At 38.8% G+C, this 20869-nt stretch overlaps 1 protein-coding gene across 1 annotated transcript in view; it reads left to right on the top strand.

Moving 5' to 3' along the window:
• Positions 1–20869, top strand: part of ANKRD55 (ankyrin repeat domain 55) — a 47272-nt gene that overhangs the window by 15399 nt on the left and 11004 nt on the right. The window contains exons 6-9 of the mRNA XM_062019374.1: positions 3266–3394; positions 15550–15734; positions 17402–17569; positions 18965–19626. Coding sequence (XP_061875358.1) covers positions 3266–3394; positions 15550–15734; positions 17402–17569; positions 18965–19626 — 1144 coding nt within the window. The remainder of the gene's footprint in view (positions 1–3265; positions 3395–15549; positions 15735–17401; positions 17570–18964; positions 19627–20869) is intronic.

Here is a 20869-nt window from a genome sequence, read left to right as displayed (position 1 = left end):
GTTATGGGAGACAGTGTTAAAAGCCTTGCTGAAGTCAAGGTAGATGACATCTGCTGCTCTCCCCTCATCTAGCCAGCTGGTTATGCACTCATAGAAGGCTATCAGGTTGGTCAAACAGGATTTCCCCTTGGTGAATCCATGTTGACTCCCTCTGATAACCACCTTTTCCTTCATATGTTCAGTGATAACATTCAGGATGAGTTGTTCCATCACTTTTCCAGGGATGGAGGTGAGGCTGACCGGCCTGTAGTTTCCTGGGTCGCCCTTCCTGCCCTTTTTGAAGACTGGAGTGACATTGGCCTTTCTCCAGTCCTCAGTCACCTCGCCTGTCCTCCATGCATCTCTTCTCCACAGAGCCAGAACCACTATAGGGCTGTTAATCTTTCCTCTTCCCATGAGCCTTCCTTATCGCCTGGTTTGCCAATTGTGCTCACAACAACCTAAACCAGACATATGCTTCGTCTTGCTGTAGAATTATATTGTTTATGAATTGCATGGAACCACAGACTGTCATTTCAAGCTGTAATGTTTTACTGTAATGCATTGCTACATGCAATTTGGAAATTTTAGTCCAGCTCACTGTCATTTGGCACTGAGAAGACATTTGTTCAAGCATCAGTACTAAGTCCCGAATATTCATGTTTTCTGAAAGATATGGATCCTCACAAATGATTGCAGCTAATCGAGCTGTTCTCTTAGCACAAGTAAAACACTTCAGTTTTCCCATCTCATACTTGAGAAAATCACCCTGATGAATGTATAAACACGTAAACAATAAGAAATACATCTGGAGGTTTCATAGTTTCCACAACTGTGGCTTTCTTTGGGTTTGCTTATGAAGTCCATCAAATGACAATGTGAAAAAACATTCTCTGAAAAAGCTAAAATCTAGGGAAAACAAGTGGCATGCTATATTTCCCACAGTCATTTCTTGGGTTTTCTCCTTTTATTTTCAGTACTGTGCTTTGTTTTATTATAAACGTGCAATTGTTTGGCTGTCTCACCTTTAATGTTGTATTCCAGTGGATCTTCAGCTTTGACCATTCTGATATCACTCTCATGTCTTCCTCTCACAAACAGCAGTCTTTTTACAGATACCACTCAAGGGTAGTATCACCATGCACAAATCAGATAGGGGTTAGATGGCTACTGTCCACTACAGCAGGCCCATAGGGACAATGCTGTTTACTCAGTTAGGCGCTCCAAAAGGACATGTGGAATGTACAAATTCTTAGAAACAAAATGGAAAGCAAAACAGGAAGTAGCATTTTGCTCTGTCTGAATCCCTGGTACATGTGTATCTTGAATGTCGTCTGCGAGCGTAATCTGAAAAAGGATATACAAGAAAAGGAACAGAAAAGGACTACAAAGACAGTTATACAGTATCTTCCTTTCACAGGCAGGCTAACAACTAGGACAAAACTACAACAGGACTTTCAGCTTGGCAGTTGTGTCAGAGGATGACATAGATAGGTCTATGGCATCACAAATTGCACATAGAAGATTAAAATAGAATTATAATTCATTGGGGTTTATATCTCAAATGATTTGGACACCTACAGAAATTATCAGGCAGCAATTTTAAAGAATATTAAAACAATTACTTTTTCAGAAAATGCATCATTAACCTGTGGAAGTCTGGATATCATAGGAAGTCTTTGGCCTGATTATCAAATGTTAGGTGATTGTATATCATCAAGACTTGTTTCTTGTATTTTGTCCCTAAGTGTCTACTAATGACCTTTCTGAGCTGTGTTCCTGAACTAGAGAGATCTTCGATTCCTACCCACAGTTTTTACTCTTACATTACAGGTGGCTCTTCTAGGTATGGCAGTACAGACAGATGATTTTTCAAGGACTTTTCATCTCTATCAACGCAGTGGGAGTGGATGACGGAAAGCTGGCCTGACACACTGTGGCTTCTCGCAGTGATTTTTCCAGCTCTCCAAGACTAGGAGTGAGGACTCTTTTCACAGCTGGAAATCACTTCACTGAAGTCTCGTTTCACAGCACTCACAGTTACTGAGTGTCCGCTGACAGTGCCAAGTTCCTTGTGTCTACTAACATCAGTGGCTGAGTTCCCATTAATTTCAGTTAGGGCGGGATTTTACCCTCTCTTTTGGTTTTGCAAAACCAAAACTGCCATGATTAAGCTTTACTAACCTTAACTAAAAACAAAACTGCTGTTGTTCAACTGCTTGATGGTGTTATCGCCTGTTTTAAGCCATTTGGGAGTTCGAAAAGCCTTATGAGATATCTAATGAATGAGAGAAGTGAATGTTAGGGCATTCAAGCTTTCAGTTAAAAATCACAGTTAAAAACTTCCACTATTAATGCACTGATAAGCTGTCTGTATCAATGTTTCATAGCTCATACTTTACCTGAGTTGTTGCCAGTTGGCTTTATTTGGTTCCATGGCAAGCTTTAATTTCTTTTCCATTCTACATTTTTTTGTATTTTATCATTTTGTAAATCAAGTAAGACCTTTGAAGGCATTTTCCCTGATAAGAGATAGTAAACGACACAAGTTACTACACTTGAACAACACTTGCAATTTTTAAGAAACACATTGAATGTCTAACTTTATAGACAAAATTTTTAATATCATGGATATAGGGTTAAATATGTGTGTATAACAATGTTGATGAAGGTGCAAATATAGGCCATGAATTCCTGATCTACCAAGAATGACTGAACACTGCTATGATGGATTGAAAAGCAGGTCAAAATAGACTACCATTGGGTTCCTCCCTAAACAGTAAATATTAGGTGTTTTATTGAAACTTTTTTGTTGACATCATTGGGACAGTTCCTTATCCGGCTGATTAGTGCCAGCTAGAATACTAGCTTATAACACTTATTATGCATCAAAGATAACACCAGTAATATACATCACACTGGTGTTACATCAAAGCACCAGACTAAAATAGGCTTTTCTCACAGGACCTAAACTAAGCAGTGAGGAACCACCCCCAAGCCATCACGATCCTGATATACTGTTTATAACAGGCTGTAGTCATAAATGAAAGAAGCATTTGTATTTTCATCCATTTTCTGAAATAACTCCAAAATGCTGATTGCTTGGCTTCCCCTCATGACTCCACTAATCCAGAATATGTTACTAATTATGTCAAATTATGCCAAGAGAGAGAGGGAAGATACTGTCAGACCTGAATGGTTTCAGAATTGTCTATCTTATCTACAGAGACTTCAAGGGCGCTCCTGCCAATAACAATTATTTGCTGTCCATGTTTGTGGCTTTCAGGGAATGACTTCACTCCACTGGGCTGCTTTCCATAACAGGCCCCAGCACACTCAGACTCTGTTGTACAAGGGAGCAGACCTGACTCTGGTGGACAAAGACTGCAAAACGCCTCTGCACTGGGCAGTACAGGTGAGCCACGGCAACAGTTTTCACCAGGCAGTTTGTTTGAGCTGAGCTTGCTATTGCGGTGTCTTAAATGCTCCAAAAACAATTACTTTGGCTTTGAAATGAGGAAAATAGATGCTAGGAATAAGCACTAGCTGCCCCAGGATTTTGCCAGTGTGCATAATTCAAGGACCTAACATCTTTGGGAGAGCATGGCTTAGCACTGTTGCCCTAAACAAAGTCAGCGTTTGACTCACTGGGATTATGTGGATGCATAATGCTGAACTCATGCTTAATTTTTTTTCACTAAATCAGGCTTGCAGAAACCAGCAGCTCAAATAGTTTTGCCAAAGCCTTTGGGAATAAATCAATGTGAACATAAGTTAAAACATAATATAATCAGTTGAAGGGTTGACACTTTAAAGAAAGAGAAGGAGCCAGACACATTTGCTGTTGAACTGTATGTTTCTATCTCCTATTTAAAGAAAAAAAAAAAAAGTCAAATTGCTTAAAATTACTCAAATTACTCAGGCCATCATTAGAGAGGGAAAATACACAGGTTTAATGAGTCATTGAACAGTGGATTATGCAACTGGTAATAAGCGGTCTAAAATATAGTGTAATTTATTAAGTTATGCCTAAACTTTAATGCAGAAAACTTACCAGGTGAAATTATATAAATATGTTTTTACTTGCTGACTTACCATAGAAGGGTTCTGTGTCAATGTTCAGAACACCTGCACACCAGAGAAGCAGAAATAGAACTTGCATGAAAATCCCGTAACATTTTCCTACAATGAGTAAATATTTGCATCCTCACCTTTTGGTCTAAGTTCACTCATCTTAAAAAATGTGTCAACAAAGAAATGTAAAAGCTCTGAACTGACGCATACTATATTTGTCAATGAGTAAGGGCATCTAGAACTAACAATCTGTTTCCTTCAACTACAGTCTCCCACAGATGGTTCACATACAATAGGCTCAACTTTTAAGTGGAGATACATTTTGGCCTCTGCAACTGATTTATTTCAACACTAGTTTTGTTCTTCTTTAATATCAATGAGCCTGAAATTGGGCTATATCCCTTGCCATTATGCCGTAGGAAACTAAATGTATCTACTCTAAAACCTCTTGTGTATTTTTACTGGGCTTACTCCAAGCCTCTTACACAGGCTGCTTCCAGTGGAAAATCTCTGAAACTCAGGTAATCTCCTGCAGACTAGGCAGCAGTCTGGATCACAGCCCTGGGAACAAGCTGTCTCTCAAACAGAAAACCAGAAGGGAATCCCCTTCGTATCAGTACCCTCAGAGTTCCCTTCATCTCTTAATCTCTTCCTGATTTGTAAATTTCATTATTTAATTCCACCACTAACTCCCACCACTAACTCCCACCTCCACCTTTCTCTCACAAACATGCAGAATAACTCTTGAGAAAAGTGGAAAATTAAAACTGCACAAGACTCATATGGTCTCAGATAGTGGCAAATCACAAATACCTTTTCTTTCTCCCTTTAAACTGCTCCCAGAAATCAGAGGAAATGTGTGCAGGATGACACACACACAGTACCACCACCACCACCCCCTTTTTTTCTTTTTCTTCTTGAGAGATTCCTTCTACAAAAACTTGTAAATTGCTTCTTTTATCCACATTCTTCTCAATATTCTAGATCCATAAAGGGTTGTTGAAATACCAGAGCATGAGATAGATCTATTAATATTTCTTTTATTCAAGCTTGGCCAAGAAAAATTACTTCCATCCAGTGCTCCCTGATGCCCAGGAGAAACAGATACTGTGGAAAGGCATGACTTTCTCAAAAACAGTTCAGCTACATGGGATTTTCATTTTGCCTAATACCCTCCTCCATGGGGCTGGAAAGGGGATATTTTTTGTCCTTTAAGAGTGGTGTTAATACCTTCAGAGCACAAGAGGCTCACAAAGCTCTGGCAGTACCAGCTGCAGGGGTTGTTTTTGGCTGAATAGGGCCCTGTGTTTAATTTCATTTTTCAAAAATGCAGCGAGGGGAAGACCAGGCAAGTCCAGAAACCTGGTTTAGAAGTTACAGGAAAGTGGCAGTTTTTGCACACCAGGCTGAAACACAGAGCAGGACCACAGAAAAACCATTGCCTCCCATTTGAAATGAAATTCTCAGGTATGTTTCATACAAAATAATTGCTCCACATTGGCTGTTTCAAAGACCACTTGTTTGGCACTTGGTCTCCCAGCAGACAATGGGTAGCTATGGAGTCCCAGACATGAAATTAGACAGACCTTGTCCACACCAAGGTCAGCTCTGTTGAAAAGCTCAAATCTCCCACCACTCAAGTTCACATCTTCAGTGCAAATGTGTTGATACATTGGTGTCAAAACCACAGATCATTCTGATTTTAAGTGAGAACATCTCATGTCACGTTTTTTACACATGAAATATTTTTAAGAGATGGTTCAGACACGGCTATATTAGTAGTGTTTCAGGAGATATTTCTATTCATTGTACCCAGCAGTAATTGCTGTAATAAAAAGGAAACACACCTTTACAACAAAAAAAAAAATGTTGACTGGTACTGGATCAAAGTATAAAGCTGCTGTAACAGTCCTAGGTAATGATGTCACTGAAATACTACTAAAATGCAGTGTACACTAAACAGTATACTCTATCCTACTTCATACCACTGTATCATAGGAGTATCTTGTAAATAGCCTGGGAAGATCTAGAGTCTTCCTGCATTGTCTTTCCAGTTGTGGTGATTTTCACCATAAGTTTCTTTGTCTCCTAAAACTCTGGCTCCCAAAGTCATGAAATTATGTTATAAAATCAGGCTTCATCTAAAGAATATGCACTCTGATAAAGATTTCCTCTAAAGTGAAGAAGTGCAAACCTCTAGGGATAAAAAGACAGCAGCTAAAAAGAAGCCATAAAAATAAATATCCTGCCATGTGGAGCTGCACTTACGATTTTTTTTATAGGTTGATTCAGACCGCAAACTTTTAAAAAGAGTCTTCATATTTGCCCCTTAGCAATAATGCAATTATTTCATTTCCCAGCTTCCTGAGAGCAGGAATATCTGTATATCTAAAATACATTGTAAAAGCAAAGGCAATTATTTATTTATGTTTGGCTGAGCAACCATGGCAGCCTCTCTGGAATCACTTGGAAGGTGAGAGCACACTTAAACGTCAAGATTTTTAGGAAATAATCTCACTGTTGCTGCAGAGCATCTGGAAGACACAGGTGGTCACACAAGCCAAGGCAAAGGGGCCAGGGAAGGCAGTGGTGGCTCGGCTAGAGTCTCTCTCAAGGGATCACTAAGCTACTCTCTCTGCCTGGCACCTGTTTTGGTTCTTTCTGTGGGCTGTAGAAGAATTCAGAGAGACATTCAACGGCTTCTTAAAACTTAGTGGGTGTTTCTCCATGGCAGACACATTTGTTGTTGGATTCAGCCAGAGAAGGTGCATTTGCTATGCGTGGTTCATAGCCTGGTTGATTTCAGGCAGATTTCTTTCATTGTAAAATTGTACTTGCTCTCTCCTTTTTTTGTGCAGTTTTCTAGAGACAGCTAGAAAGGGAGAGTTGTGATTTTTTTTTTTTTATGTCACTGAGCTTTAAATTTTGACTATTAGCAAACAAATTTAAAATGGTTTCAATTTGCATTTTTTAAGCATATCATAGAATCATAGAACGGTAGGGTTGGAAGGGACCTTTAGAGGTCCTCTAGTCTAACCCCCCTGCAGATGCAGGTCAACCTAGATCAGGTCGCATAGGAACATGTCCAGGTGGGTCTTGAAGACCTCCAAGGAAGGAGACTCCACAGTCTCCCTGGGCTCCCTCACCCTCACAGTGAAATAGTTTTTTTCTTATATTTAAATGGAACTTTTTGTGTTCCAGCTTCATCCCATTACCCCTTGTAAATAATCCCTTTTTTGTGTAAATCCTGTCATTCCAGCAAAGGTAAGGGAGTTGCTCATGGACGCTGGAATGCAGCATAGCAGCAGGGCTCTACAGAATGATCTGTTAAGTTGTAAAACAAGGAGGAAGAGAGTTTGCCAATATATTTGAGTAAGAAATAAACTTGTTCCAATACCATCAGGAGGTGTTTCCTTGGCTATGGCACCAAGGCTGACTATCATAAGCCAGCCTGTGTCCCCTACTGCTCAGCTCTCTTACTCTCTGAAACAGGATGGTCATATGGAGACCACTCACTGGGTCTGCATGGTCTTAGTGGTCTGTGGCCTATGCTAGCTCCTGAACTGCATGCAAGAACTGGTGGGGAAAGTTTTAATTGACACAAGCCAAAACCACGCCAGGGATGACTTTTAAAAGCTCCTCATACAGACAACCAAGTTCCAGTGCTCAGGGACGCAATGTTCCCTAGTGCTACTTATTTTTCTTATATAGCTGTAACCTATTTCTCCACTTTGTCAATGGCCATTGACAATGTAATTATTCAGACCAATCAAATTTCCAAGGAAATCTACTGCAGAACTCCGCCAGAGCTTAGTAAGAATTTGTTTCGGGCAAAACCTCTAGGTAAGCACAGGATAATTGCCAAACCTCTTCCCGGCACACAGCCTACGTGTAATTCCACAAGTAGATGCCAGAACATGAGTAATGTACATGCATCAGAATTTTTGCATATCTATAAATGTCCTGATCTCCTATGCCTGACAAAAGGGCACTGGAAGATGTTACCATTTCTCCAATAGTAGTAAAGAAATGCATTGTTATTCTACTGCAGAATAAAATATGATGTCTTTTTCAAAGCATATAAACTGCTCATGCAGAGGAACCAGCCCTCAGAACAATATATGAGCAGGGGAAGGTTGCCAAGTAATTTTAGTCCTAGTCATAGTCATTTACACAGTAAATTATATACACTTATTATAGAAGACTCCAAGTGAAAATAAATTCTCAGAGAGACTTGGCCAGTATTTTATGCAGTTTGAGCAAAGAGAGGGTAAGAGAGGCAGAGACATATGATAGCCAGAGAGGTATGCCTCCATGACTGCTTTTTTCATTTGGTAGCTTTTTCCAACACCCACTAAGACTGTTGAGAGGATAAACAAAAAAATACCACGTCTCCTAGTTGTACCAGAGGCAGCAGTGCTCTGGGGACCACAGGACAAACTACCCTGTACAACAACATGTTCTCTTTCCAAGAGTACCACAAAGTCAAGCCAAGCTGGGTTGCTCTGAGTCTGCAAAAGAGACTGTTTCAGTGCGTGTCTGAGGCTGAAGCACTAGGGTTAGGAGAAGACAAATGAACTTCTCTCTTAGTTCTGAGCTGGCTAAGTCTCACCAATATAACTACAGTGGCGTCAGTAGAGTTTTGTTATTGTATATTGGTTTGCCATCAGAAACACACCCTGTGAAGTGCCTGGGTTGCATCCAGGCAACTTCTGGCAAAGTTTCCATGGCAGGAAGAAAGCTTAAGACAGTATTACAGATTATTCCTTTCCTGAACACAGAGCTCAGTTGTCTCTGTCCGCTGAAAGCCCAGAAACTACAGTGTGTACTGAATTTCCACATTGGTTCTCCCTCAGAAGCATTTGGCAGCTAGGGTACGGCAGTAGTGGAGAGAGAGGGAATATGCTTCCATTCCCCTGCTTTCCCTAGTCCAGGGTACAGAGTGGGGTAGCTGGAAGTCCTAAACAACAAGAGAATGCACCTCACTTTATGGGCTTTTGTCATTGCTCTGTGTTTGCTCCAGGCTAGAAAGAGCTGTGTTATGTCTCTACCTTTGAGTCGGGCATTCTTTATGCTTAAAACAGCAGGCACTGCATCTACAATGAGACAGGGATGTGTTGTTCTGACACAGTCTTAATATCTGATTCCAACTAGACACATCCTCACTGTTAATGCAACATTCTGTTTGTCTTGCTCTGAAACTAGGACAAAATTTTGAACTTGAGTTATAGTAAAGACTCAGTGCATTGCCATGGTTCTCTGAACATGAATATGAAGAAAAATGCACTTCAGTAACATTAATCGTATCACTGTAACTGAACATAGGGCTTTTGCCATCAAAGCCTTGAGTCAAATATCAAGACTCTCCAAGCCCCAAACACCAGAGCCATGTAGGAAAAGTGTGTGGAATGGCTTTTGCTTTCAGTAAATACTGAATTTCGGAATTAAAGTTGAAAAAAAAAGGTAACTTTGAAAGGCAAGATGTGTTTACCAATGTAATAAACTCAGCTGGAGTTATATAGGAAAAAAGCCTACAGATAAGTTATCTGCTTGAGTTTTAGTATGGGTTGCTCAAAAAATACTTGAAATGGCTCATGTTTCTTTATTTCAGCAAAGGAGGAAAACACTTTGCTTTTTTTTTTTTTCAATGGTCCTGTTGATGTTAGAGTCAAATTCACGTTAAAATATGTTATGTATGTCTGTTTGTGGAGGATAAGAGGAAAAATAAAAGGGTTGGGAGATCAGTCAGCTTTTTGTAACATGAAACTCAAACAGCACCGAATGATGCACAAAGGAGGAAAATAGAAGTGCTGATGCAAATTTTATTTTATCTGAAGTAATTTATGGTGCTTCATTATAAATGTAAGTTACCTCCCTGAAGAGTGCAATGGGAATAGTATTTGCTTGTTGCTGCAGAGAATGGTTAATATGTCAAGTCATTCAGACTCAGAGCAGGACATAAAAGAGAAAGTAAAACTTTGGATTGAAAAGTGTGGAACTGAAAGAGGAGAGAACATAGAAGAGGAAACACAGACAGCCCTAAAATGCAATGCTAAGAAGCAACATCAACACCTGCTAGTATGGAATGTCTATCCAGCAAAGCTGGCTATAGATGTTGGAAAGCTTTAAACTGCACACTAATATAAAGAGACAGAAAATACAGGAGAACTAATACAACTTAACCACACAACCTCCAGAGGCATTCACTTGGAAGAAATATACTTTGTCATAGTTTCCTGAAAACACCTCTTAGCTGTGGCCCGTAGCTTGTCCTTCTCTCCCTCCCACCTCTACATTACTGGGAGCCACAAGCCAGTCTAATGGACTCCCTTCACATGATTCATCTTTTTGGCATTGAAATATCTAGTTCACCAGAGTATTCTGATGAAGGAAAAATATTAACCCTCTATACAGCACACTGAACAAGGGACATCCAATGATAGGACAAGGGGCAATGGGTACAAGCAGGAACATTAGAGGTTCCAAAGAAAGGTATGAAGAATTCCTTCACTGTGAGGGTGACAGGGCACTGGAAGAGGCTGCCCAGATGGTTTGTTCAGTCTCCTTCTCTGAGGGCATTAAAACTCCACTGGGATGAGTTCCTGTGTGACCTATTCTAGGTGGTCTTGCTGTAGCAGAGGGATTGGACTATGTGATATTTCAAGGTCCCTTCCAAATCCTAAGATTCTGTGATTCAGTGATCCTGTAAAACACTATACCTTGTACAGTTGAAGATTCAGCAGAATAAAATGCAATGTTATGTCACATAAGTAACAATAAACTACCCAAATAAAATTATCATTCTGCATAACATTTGGACATACAAAGGGCTGAAATATAAGAACTGTAGTAACAATGAGGATAAATTGAACAGACCTAGGTGAAAAAAGTGTCAAAACCAAAAAAGCGTTACAGACTTGCAGGAATCTCCTCTTGGATTTAGTGGAAACTTCCTGAAGAATTATTTTCTCATTCTGATAGAGGGAAGTACCAGAAGTCAGGAGCTGTATTAACTCATCTAAGGAAAATAGAGTTGTGGTCAAATGAAAGTTCATTGTTTGCCATTCTCTGGAGATTACTCAAACCTCAGACAAAAACTTTCATAAAGCACAATAAGATTTTGCGTTGTAAGGGCTCACGGATTGAGGTTTTAGAACATTTCTTCTTCATTGAGTTTAATTTAGATGAATGAGAAAGAAAAGTTCACTGAGAAAAATGAACAAGGGGTGAAAGCAGATAAAGGTGTGAGATGGGACAAAATTGTAAAGAAAACTGTGCGAAGAGCACTGCAGGATTACATACCAAACACATAGTAAAAATAACTAATCTTCTCCAAGAATATTGATGAAAAGAATTTTAATACAAAAATGGAAGATTAAATGTAGGGATACAAAGAGCAAGGTTACAAAAACATGTAATTTTCATATGGTAAATTTACCACTGAACATCCTAGTCTAACAATAGCAATGTGGTTCATGGTAAATTTACTACAGGGAGACTACATTTTTTGGTAACTTCAGCTTAAAGCTACAAATCTAAGAACGAGGCCAGTGTAAGCATTTTGTGTTCAACTTCAAAAAAGAAAAGGTAGGATATAAAGATAGGAAGACATTCCTCAGAAGAGAGAGATGGGAAGTCAGAGAGCAGCTGTCCAGACATATCTCTCAGCAAAAGGTTAAAAAGGTCCCTTCCAACCCCTACCATTCTATGATTCTATGATTTTATGATATCAGAATATTTCCTTTTGATTATTCAGAAAACATAATTAACAATTTGATTGAGTTTTTAAAACTGAATAGAAATTTCATAGCCATCTTCAAAGAGATTGACAGCTCCTCAGACAAGAAGATATTGTATATAGTATGTTTGAATGTCAATCAATATAATATTATACATAGATACACACTACACAGAAATACTTGAAAATTGACAGCAAAGCAAAATTCATTAAATGTCACAGAAGCTTGTTAAGCAGGTAGTGAATCAAGCTATCAGAAAAAGTCCAGTTCCTTGTCCCTTTCTGGTGTAAGCAATACATGCAATTTTAATCACCTTGATTGATGTCAATAGAACAAATTATTATAAGATAAGTACAACCTGCTATAATGGACCCACAATTCAGTTCAAAGATAGGACATCCCAGTGGGGAAGAACAAAAAGTAATGCAATCAAAATCGACCCATGGACTTATACCACATATTCTCTATCAGCCACATTCAGGACACTTCAAGGTGGACACCTCACAGACAGTCCAGACAGGGATTAATCATGTTTTTATTTGTTCCATATTAAGATGATTGAATACAGAACAGGGATATTATCCAAAGCTACAACCAAAGTAGAGGGACACTGAACACTTCATGGGTCAGAAACAAATTCAAAATTATTTTGATAAATTCTAGGAATTAACTGAAATTGATAAAATAGTACTTCACACAGAACTGTGAAAAATAAATTGCTGAATAGCAGGGGTTGGTAAGGACTTCTACAGATCACTCAGTCCACATTAGAGAAAAAAGGTACCAACCCATCCTCTTGATATACACCTTTTACATACTTGTAAGTATTAATGACAAAACCCCTCAGTCTCCTCTTCTCCAGGCTGAACAGACCCAGCTCCCGCAGCCTCATAAGGAAGACGTTCCAGTCCCCTGATCATCTTGGTGGCCCTGTGCTAGACTCTCCAGAAGTTCTCTGTACCTCTTGAGCTGGGGAGCCCAGAACTGGACATAGGACCCCAGATGAGGCCTCACCAGGGTAGAGAAGAGGGGGAGGACAATACAGCTGTTTGCTGTAGTAGATCAGTGGATTACAAAGTGAGTAGGAGTTTAAATTATGGTGTTTATGCAAAACAAACAAACATCATTCCAGGACATATTAACAGAAGTGTGATACATGTGGGCTACACGAACTAGCAATGTCATTTTCAGTGTCAGGAGAGAAGCTTCAGCTGGATAATTATGCTGTTTGGGTTGTCATGGTTGAAGAAAGCCATAGACAAACCGGAAAAGGGCAAGCATCAAGTATAGATAGGTGGAAAAACCTGACTCATTAAGAGAGGTTGAAATGGCTTGTTTAGTCTAGAAAATGGAAGATTGGTGGGAGACAAAACAGTCTGTAAGTGTATACAATGACAGTAAGAACAGTGAGAAACATGCAAATGCTGAGTTGTGCAAGAACACTGAGGGATGGAAACTATAGGAACGACAGTTTCAAATTAGAGGGATAGTACTGTCACTGGAACGTGACTTCAGAAACTGTAAGATACTGCACATTAATACATTTCTGGATCAACGCTGACATGGAAAAGGATGATAACAGATAGATGTTTATAGTGGGAGCACTAGAAGTAAATAGTAGACTTCTTGATGCAGTTAGCCTTAAATATGAATCTGATGCTAGTGACCAAAAAATGTAACTGAGAATTATACTAGTATGAAGGACATGGACTTTTGGCCCAGGGACTGAAGAATAAAAACAATTATTTACAGGACCTTGGTATTCCTGAACATGGAAATCAATACTCTTTTTCCATTAGATCTTCAGATAAATTATGAAAATATAAAGCTATAAATTAATAATAATTTTAACAGGGTTAATGAGGATGTTATAAAATAAGTTTGGATGCCATGGTCATGAGTATACTCTAAATTTAACAGGTGAATAAACAAAGGGCCTACAAACCAAAATTCCTGATTTCAGACAGATATGTTTTGCTAAATTAAGGGAATACTCTGGGACCATCAGGTTCCATGAACCCCAGATGTGTCCTGTCAATGTTGCAAAATATAGCAGGTACATATATACCAAAGGCAGAGAAGAAAAGTGTGTAGAACAAGCTTGAGATCTAACAGATCAATTATCTACCTTTAAAAGATCTATATACATTTACTATATATATGCACACAATATATCTTACAAAATAATAAGCAAAAGTACAGAGAACCAAAAGAAGCTGTATATGCAAATCACGAAGTGAGCAATAATTAAATCCCGAATAGAGGTTGTAAACAAATTGCTTTCATAGATTAAGCTTGAAATTAATCTCGCTTTTTCTGATAACTTGGCACTAAACACAAGGATTTTCTGATGAAGTCTGCCAATAATAAACTGGAAAACATTAACAGAAAAGAACGGGGAAATCATACAGGGGAAGCTGGATCACCTTCAGGTCTAGAGAAATATAAATGGAACAAAATTAATAGGATAAAATTTTAAGTCACATATTTAGGTGCCAACAACAGAATGCCCTCCTAGAAACTAGAAACCTTATGTTTGGAAACAACTATGGAATAGAAGTACTGAGGTGTAATGTGACACAGCTGTGAATAAGGCAAATGTTGTTCTGACATACCAAAAGAAATATTTCTAACACAATCGGGGAAGAGCTAGTGTCACTCTGCAAAATCCTGGCAAAAAATGTCTGTGTATGACAAGGTACAATTCTAATTCTGCCTCTCAAAGGATACACAATTGAAAACACAAAAGGAGAAGGGTTAGTACATTAATGAGATAAATAGCATCTTTAACAATGAAAATTTAAAAGACCTTGAATTATTAGACTGGCAAGAGAACAGCTCAGAAGGGCTAGGATGGCTGTTTATAAATACATCTGAAGAACAAATACCAGCAAGAAAGAAATATTCAGTCTAAATAATAATGCTAGCATAGAAACAAAGGGACATAAATCATCCATAAGCATGATTAGAGATTAGAGATACTAATTATTCAGGTAAACAAGCTCTTGAAATACTTTCTTTGGAGAGTAATGGGGACAAAAATCTACCTGCTTTTAATGGACTCAGTAAGTTTTTGAAAGAGATGATATAACAGCTCCAAGTGATTGCAGGAACTGAATTTTATGATCTAGAAAGGCTTTTCGAACCTTGTGTTTCTGCGTTGTTATAAAAAAGATATTAATCCTTCTTCTCTGTTTTCACCAAGTTAGGATATAAAATGTTCTGTTTCATTTGCAGGTTAGGGAACAATGCAAAATTTCTATTAAGACACTGAAGCATTGGAGCAAACTAGGTCAGAAAGTTATCAAAAAACATTCAAGCAAATATTTTACACAGATTTTCTAGATGTACTTGGATAGGCTTACAGAAGTAGATGAGTCTTCTGAGATCCTTTCCAACCCTAAATTTCTATGAGAAAAATAAAGCCTCTTATCTTTTTGGACTCTGGCTTAGCAAAACAGCAAAAATCCAAGTTATTTCTGAGAAAGCTGTTGAGTAGTTTACACTCTGTAACTTTTGGAGATATTTGCAGTGGTACAATATATATTCTTTTGCCAGTGTTCAAAGTGTTTTAGGAAATTCACAAAGCTAACCCAGTTCCCAGCAGGAGATTGGGTACTCTTGGCTTTCATGTCTGGGGAGTCTGGTATACATAAAACAGAACATAATTTTTGTATTTAGCCATCTCTAGCACAGAAAATGCAGTTTGGTGTGAGCCCCATCATAAAATCCTTTTCTTCTCTTAACTTCCTCCCAGAGTGGCAATAGGATTCTGTGTTCCATCATTCTGGACCACTACCAGGGACCATCAATAATAAACTATGACGACGAGAATGGCAAAACATGTATGCACATTGCTGCTGCGGCAGGCTACAGTGATATTATCAGCGAGCTGGCTAAATTCCCGGAGTGCAACCTGCAGGCCCTTGATGAGGATGACAGGTAACCATGGAAACTCTGAAACTGAAATTGCTGCTTCCTTTCTATTAACCTGAAACTAGATCTGTTTATTCTATAATAGTGTTTCCTGTTTGACAGGCCATGGCCTGGTTAATGAACTGCACTTAAAAAGACCTGTGCTTGCTCAGATATACTGCAAAGCAGTCCAGCCCACATGTCATATCTAGTATAAAAACTGACTAGTAGGAATGTTATTTAGCTTTGTATTTTTGAGAGGAAATGATGTGTGTGTGAAAGGACTTTGTCACCTTTTAACTTCTTTCAACAAAAGTGAACATTCTTTTCAAAACAATAGAACAGGATCCTGCAACTTCAAGTTGGGATCCTGTTCTATTTGTATTTCAGAAATAGCAATGTTCCCTTGATTTATCTAAGATGCTAACACAGTACTCTTATTAGGACCAGAAGACCTTTACTTTCCTTTATGAAAAAGCATTTGATTTCTTCCAGGATGAAACCCCTATATCAGAAGTGCAGAAGAATCATCTTCTTTCCTCTTTTTCCGTCCACATCTACTTTCCTTGGAACTTTGCTTGTAGATTTATTTAATGCAAACAGAACTATCTGTTTGCATTGATTATCCTTCTCAGTGGAGCAAAAGCCAAGGTTTTCTTGGCTTAGGCCTTCAGGTACATAAACTAATAGCGTTCTTCATGGAAAAGTGCAATAAAATTGAACAGAAATAGAACCAACAGGGTTCTGGAGAAGTTTCTAAACATCAGTAAAATGTAGTTGAGAAGGCTATGTTTCTGTGGAAAGAAGGGCAAAGAGAGGAATTTCACTACACTTAAGAGCACAGTAAGACTATTGCACTGTCTCAGATATTTCCATAGAAGGCACTATACTTCAAGAGTGGGGAAAAAAAAGCTATTCACTATAAACACACAGGAGATCTACATTCTATTGCATTTCTGACTGCACACATCTGAAATCATTAGCAAAACACCAGGCAGAGAAAAGTCAAACTTACTTAATATTCTTGCAGTTTTCTTATGATATTTTCTTTGCTTTCAGATTTTTCACAAGAGGAAAATAACATAATTTGGGAAAAAAAAGTTTCCAAAGACAAAACACAAATCTTCTGCCAAGCAGAAAATCAGTTTGATTCTGCTGCACATATTCAAGACAATTATATCTTTTTCAGTCTGTGCTCCTCAAACACATAAACTGGAAATGGGGCAATGACAGTCTGGTAGCCCAGTCCTTCTCATGCATGTGGGAGAGGTTTCTTCTCTTATTTACTTTCATAGAGAACCTTGAGCCAACGCATGTTAGGTGTAAAGATTTGAAGAGCTTGTCCCTCTGCAGTGAATACTACAAAGATTTTTTCTCAAATTCTGCTCTGAAAACTTCAGACACTCATTTCACTCTGCAACTGAGCAGTGGAAGAGATGCTATTATATAGCATGTATGGGCATTCTGCAGCCCCAGATCTGCTTTCTCTACAGCTAGATAGATGCACACAGGTAGATACTGTTCTGTGCCCTTCCTGTCAACACTAGAAGCTACATCAGCATGGAATAAGTTGCTGGAGAATTTCTCAAAATGGATGTCACGTATCTGGACAAGTAGCACACTGCATTATGCCACTGTTAGTTTCACCACTAAATTTATTCATCTATTTTAATTATACTCCCCCTTTTCTGTAGGACACCTTTGCACTGGGCTGCAGCAGCAGGCAAAGCTGACTGTGTGCAAACACTGCTAGAGCTGGGGATAAACAGCAGTCCTCGAGACATCAATGAAAACACTCCTCTGACATATGCAATGTACTGTGGGCACACAGCATGTATCAAGCTGCTGTCTCAGGAGAGCAGGTAAAACAAAAGTTCACATCTTGCTTACCCATTGCCACAGACTAGCAAATAAATCTTTTGCTTTTTCTATGCTACAGAAGGGTTTGAGCTCTAGGTGATGTCTCCTCAATTCATATGCAATACTAAGTTCAAGTTTTCCATCGAAATAGTAACATAACAATCAGTATCTACTGGAGACTCACCACTGTGGTTACAATGCTAGTCTGCTAATCAGAAGAGGGTTCTGTACAAAGAAGATGTGATTATAGTTCTTGCTCAGTCACCTTTGTGCAGAAAACCTATCTCATAGAATCATTTCAGCCCTCAGATACACATCTTCCACTTTTTTGAGACATCTATAAACTACGTGTTCATGTAATCAGATGGACAGATACATTGAACACAGAAGTAGTTTTGCCAGGTACAATACAAAATAAATGTCCCATTTTCATTCTCAGGGTAAGGGTTCAGGAATATTTTTCTAGCCTTCTTTAGTTCTCTACCTTCATTGTCTCTTCTATTTTGATGCTTTTTCTACTAAAATTGTAATTCTTTTACTGTTGCTTATGATCTGCCTCTCTGTTTCTCATGCTTCAGCAGCTGTCATTTTATTTGTTTCCATTCTTCAACTTTAGTAAATAAGCATGCACTTACAAAGTCATTTATCATCACATTTTTTTGTGCTTTACTGTCCTTTACACTCAGCAGTTAGTATTACTTCCTGTGTTACAAATTGTGATATATGGGTAATACTACCTCTCCTCCTGTGCTCTGCCTATCAGAGTAGGTCTGAAATACTGATTTGTCAAAATCTCACCTAAAAACCACTACAGCAACAACACTGTAGGTAATTATCATTATAGACCCTAACTGTGCCCAGCCCTTTTTGTACAGGCAAGCTAAATGGAAGCAGAAGAGAAAAGAAAAAACGGAAAGGGAAGTAGAAACAGAAAGGGAAGGAATGGTGAACTAATGCCTTTGTTATAGTGCTAGCAATGACTGTGATTTTGGATAGATAATTTTCCAACACAACATAATAAAAAGACTACTTGGTTTTAAAGACCCCAGCATGTTCTTCTTCTTATTATTGGACCTTACTTTAGCATTAATAATAATGATTCTGCAGCTAGTAGATTAAGAAGACAGAAGAGTTTGTTAGGGTTTTTTTCCTGATAGCTGCACTGAGCCTACACTAAGATGAGTGAAAGGCAATGAATCCCATAAGAGGGAGTGAAGAAACACAGTTTTATTTTCAGTCTTCGTTAATTACAACTTTGAAGTCCAAACTTGCTGTGTCTCTGAGCCACTCCTGAATATGCATCTGAACAGTATTTATCTCATTTCATGGATTAACAGAGGCAGTATTTTTTTCATTATTCAGCAATAATGACATCATGTTTTGATTTCTACCTCCAGCAGACCTGAGCCAGTTCACCATTTTCCCTCACAGAGCAACAGACTCCTAAAGAAAGAGGGACGATTTGGTATGCTGAACCACATCTTCTCTTGCAAAAATAAGAAAGATGATCAGAAAACCAGTCTGAAGGAGAGATGCAGAGACCAATACCCAAGAGAAGAGACCTCAGAAGTAGATGACATCATCACCACTTTTGATTGTATTATGGACACAAACTGCAAAGACGTTCTAGATAAGAGTGTGACTACCACTGACTTTAAAAGAAGGACCACAGACCCAAGGTACCTCATACCAGAAAAGAAGCAATCAGAGTGTCAGGAACTTCTTCCCGTCAGAACACAGAGGCTTCCTCCAATCACTGCAGGCAATTCCTTCCTAACTGGTTCCCAGAGCACAATGACAAGCTTCTCCAGTGCCAGTCCCCACCATTTTACACACAAGTCTCAAAAGAGTAGGAGTGAACACAGCTTGCTGGACCACAGAAGCAGCTGCCAGGCTTTATTGGATGATCTCTGGAATACAGGTTCTAACCAACTAGTTTCCTGCAAAGTCTATACTAGGACTCCTTCAGACAAACTGATAAATAGCTTAAACTCTAATAGACCTCATCATGTGTTTTTGTGTCCTCCCCGTCTTCCCTCACTTCCCAGTTCTCCATCAGGTAATTTCTTCCTTCTCTTATCTCTCAAATTCTAAATTCTCTATTAATGTGGCAGGCTGAGTCATAAAATATAGGTAAGTCCAACCCATGACATTTCTATTTAATGTCTTTTTCAGTTTCTTCTCCCTGTATGTAGAAGCAATCAGACAACATATAGACACGACATCAGCTCACAGCTGAAGCGAGGTGCTTAGGTATGGGAAGTAAGAGATTTAAATAGGTCTGATGAGCAAGAAAATATAAAGGTAGTTAGGAAGTATGTAAGGTACCTGAACAAGGTAAGTGTCTCCAGATTATTCATGTGCTCTCTGAATTGCATATTAACACCTACTGCCATGCCTGCTGCCTTGTATCTATGTTTAGTCTTGAAACTAGATGTGCAAGGGAACAATACTGCACTCATTTCTCTAACCATACTGAGAGCTACTTCTGGATGCAAGAAGGTAAGTCTCCATGTGCATTGCTGGATGGCACCATGCCACTTTCTTCTTACAGACATATTCTGACTCCAGGCTGTAATTTCACCCCTTCCCAATTCTCCTACCCTGAGTACCAGCTCTTCAGTTTAAAGTGCTGTTCTTAGAGTTTTTCCAAAGCTGAATTCAGGTTGCTAAATATACAGAGACAGAGTAAATGCTTTTACATTGTGGTCTGGAAACTCTCATGCAACAGTAATGAAGCAGAGCATCAAAATTTTGAAGTAAACTCAAAACCAGCATTTGGCAGGATTTGGAATCTAGCACTTTGTTTGACTCACATCACGTTTAAATGAATCTGATTGGCTAGCTTGCATGCTGGAGTTTACTTCAACATATCAGTGTCTCCAAATTTGTCTGGCTTGGGATTGGTCTCATGCCAAAATTAAACACATCCAGCATGCCTTTCAACATTTGTAATATCCTACTCAAAATGCAGCAAGTAAAAGCAATACTCAAACTTGCCGCTACACTACTACAAGGACTAAACATTACACAATAAGTTAATCTACTCTCATCCCAACAGATATGAGCCATTACCCTCTAGTGGAAAAAGGAGTGAACAGAAACCTTGTCTGAGAAGTACTCTCAGATGGGTCAGGTCACTGTCTGAGCTTGCATGATAGTACAAACTGTACTGACTCCTAAGCAAAGGGACCTATAAAATAGCAAATATTTGTTCATGCCTCTAAACAAAAAGTAAAACATGGGAAAAGGAAACCAAAGTCTGTTTCTACCAGACACAGCTCATCCATACAAGATTGTTC

Source organism: Colius striatus, chromosome Z, assembly GCF_028858725.1.
Source record: "Colius striatus isolate bColStr4 chromosome Z, bColStr4.1.hap1, whole genome shotgun sequence".
In the NCBI taxonomy this organism is placed as follows: Eukaryota; Metazoa; Chordata; class Aves; order Coliiformes; family Coliidae; genus Colius; species Colius striatus.
This window is presented reverse-complemented; position numbering and strand designations above follow the sequence as displayed.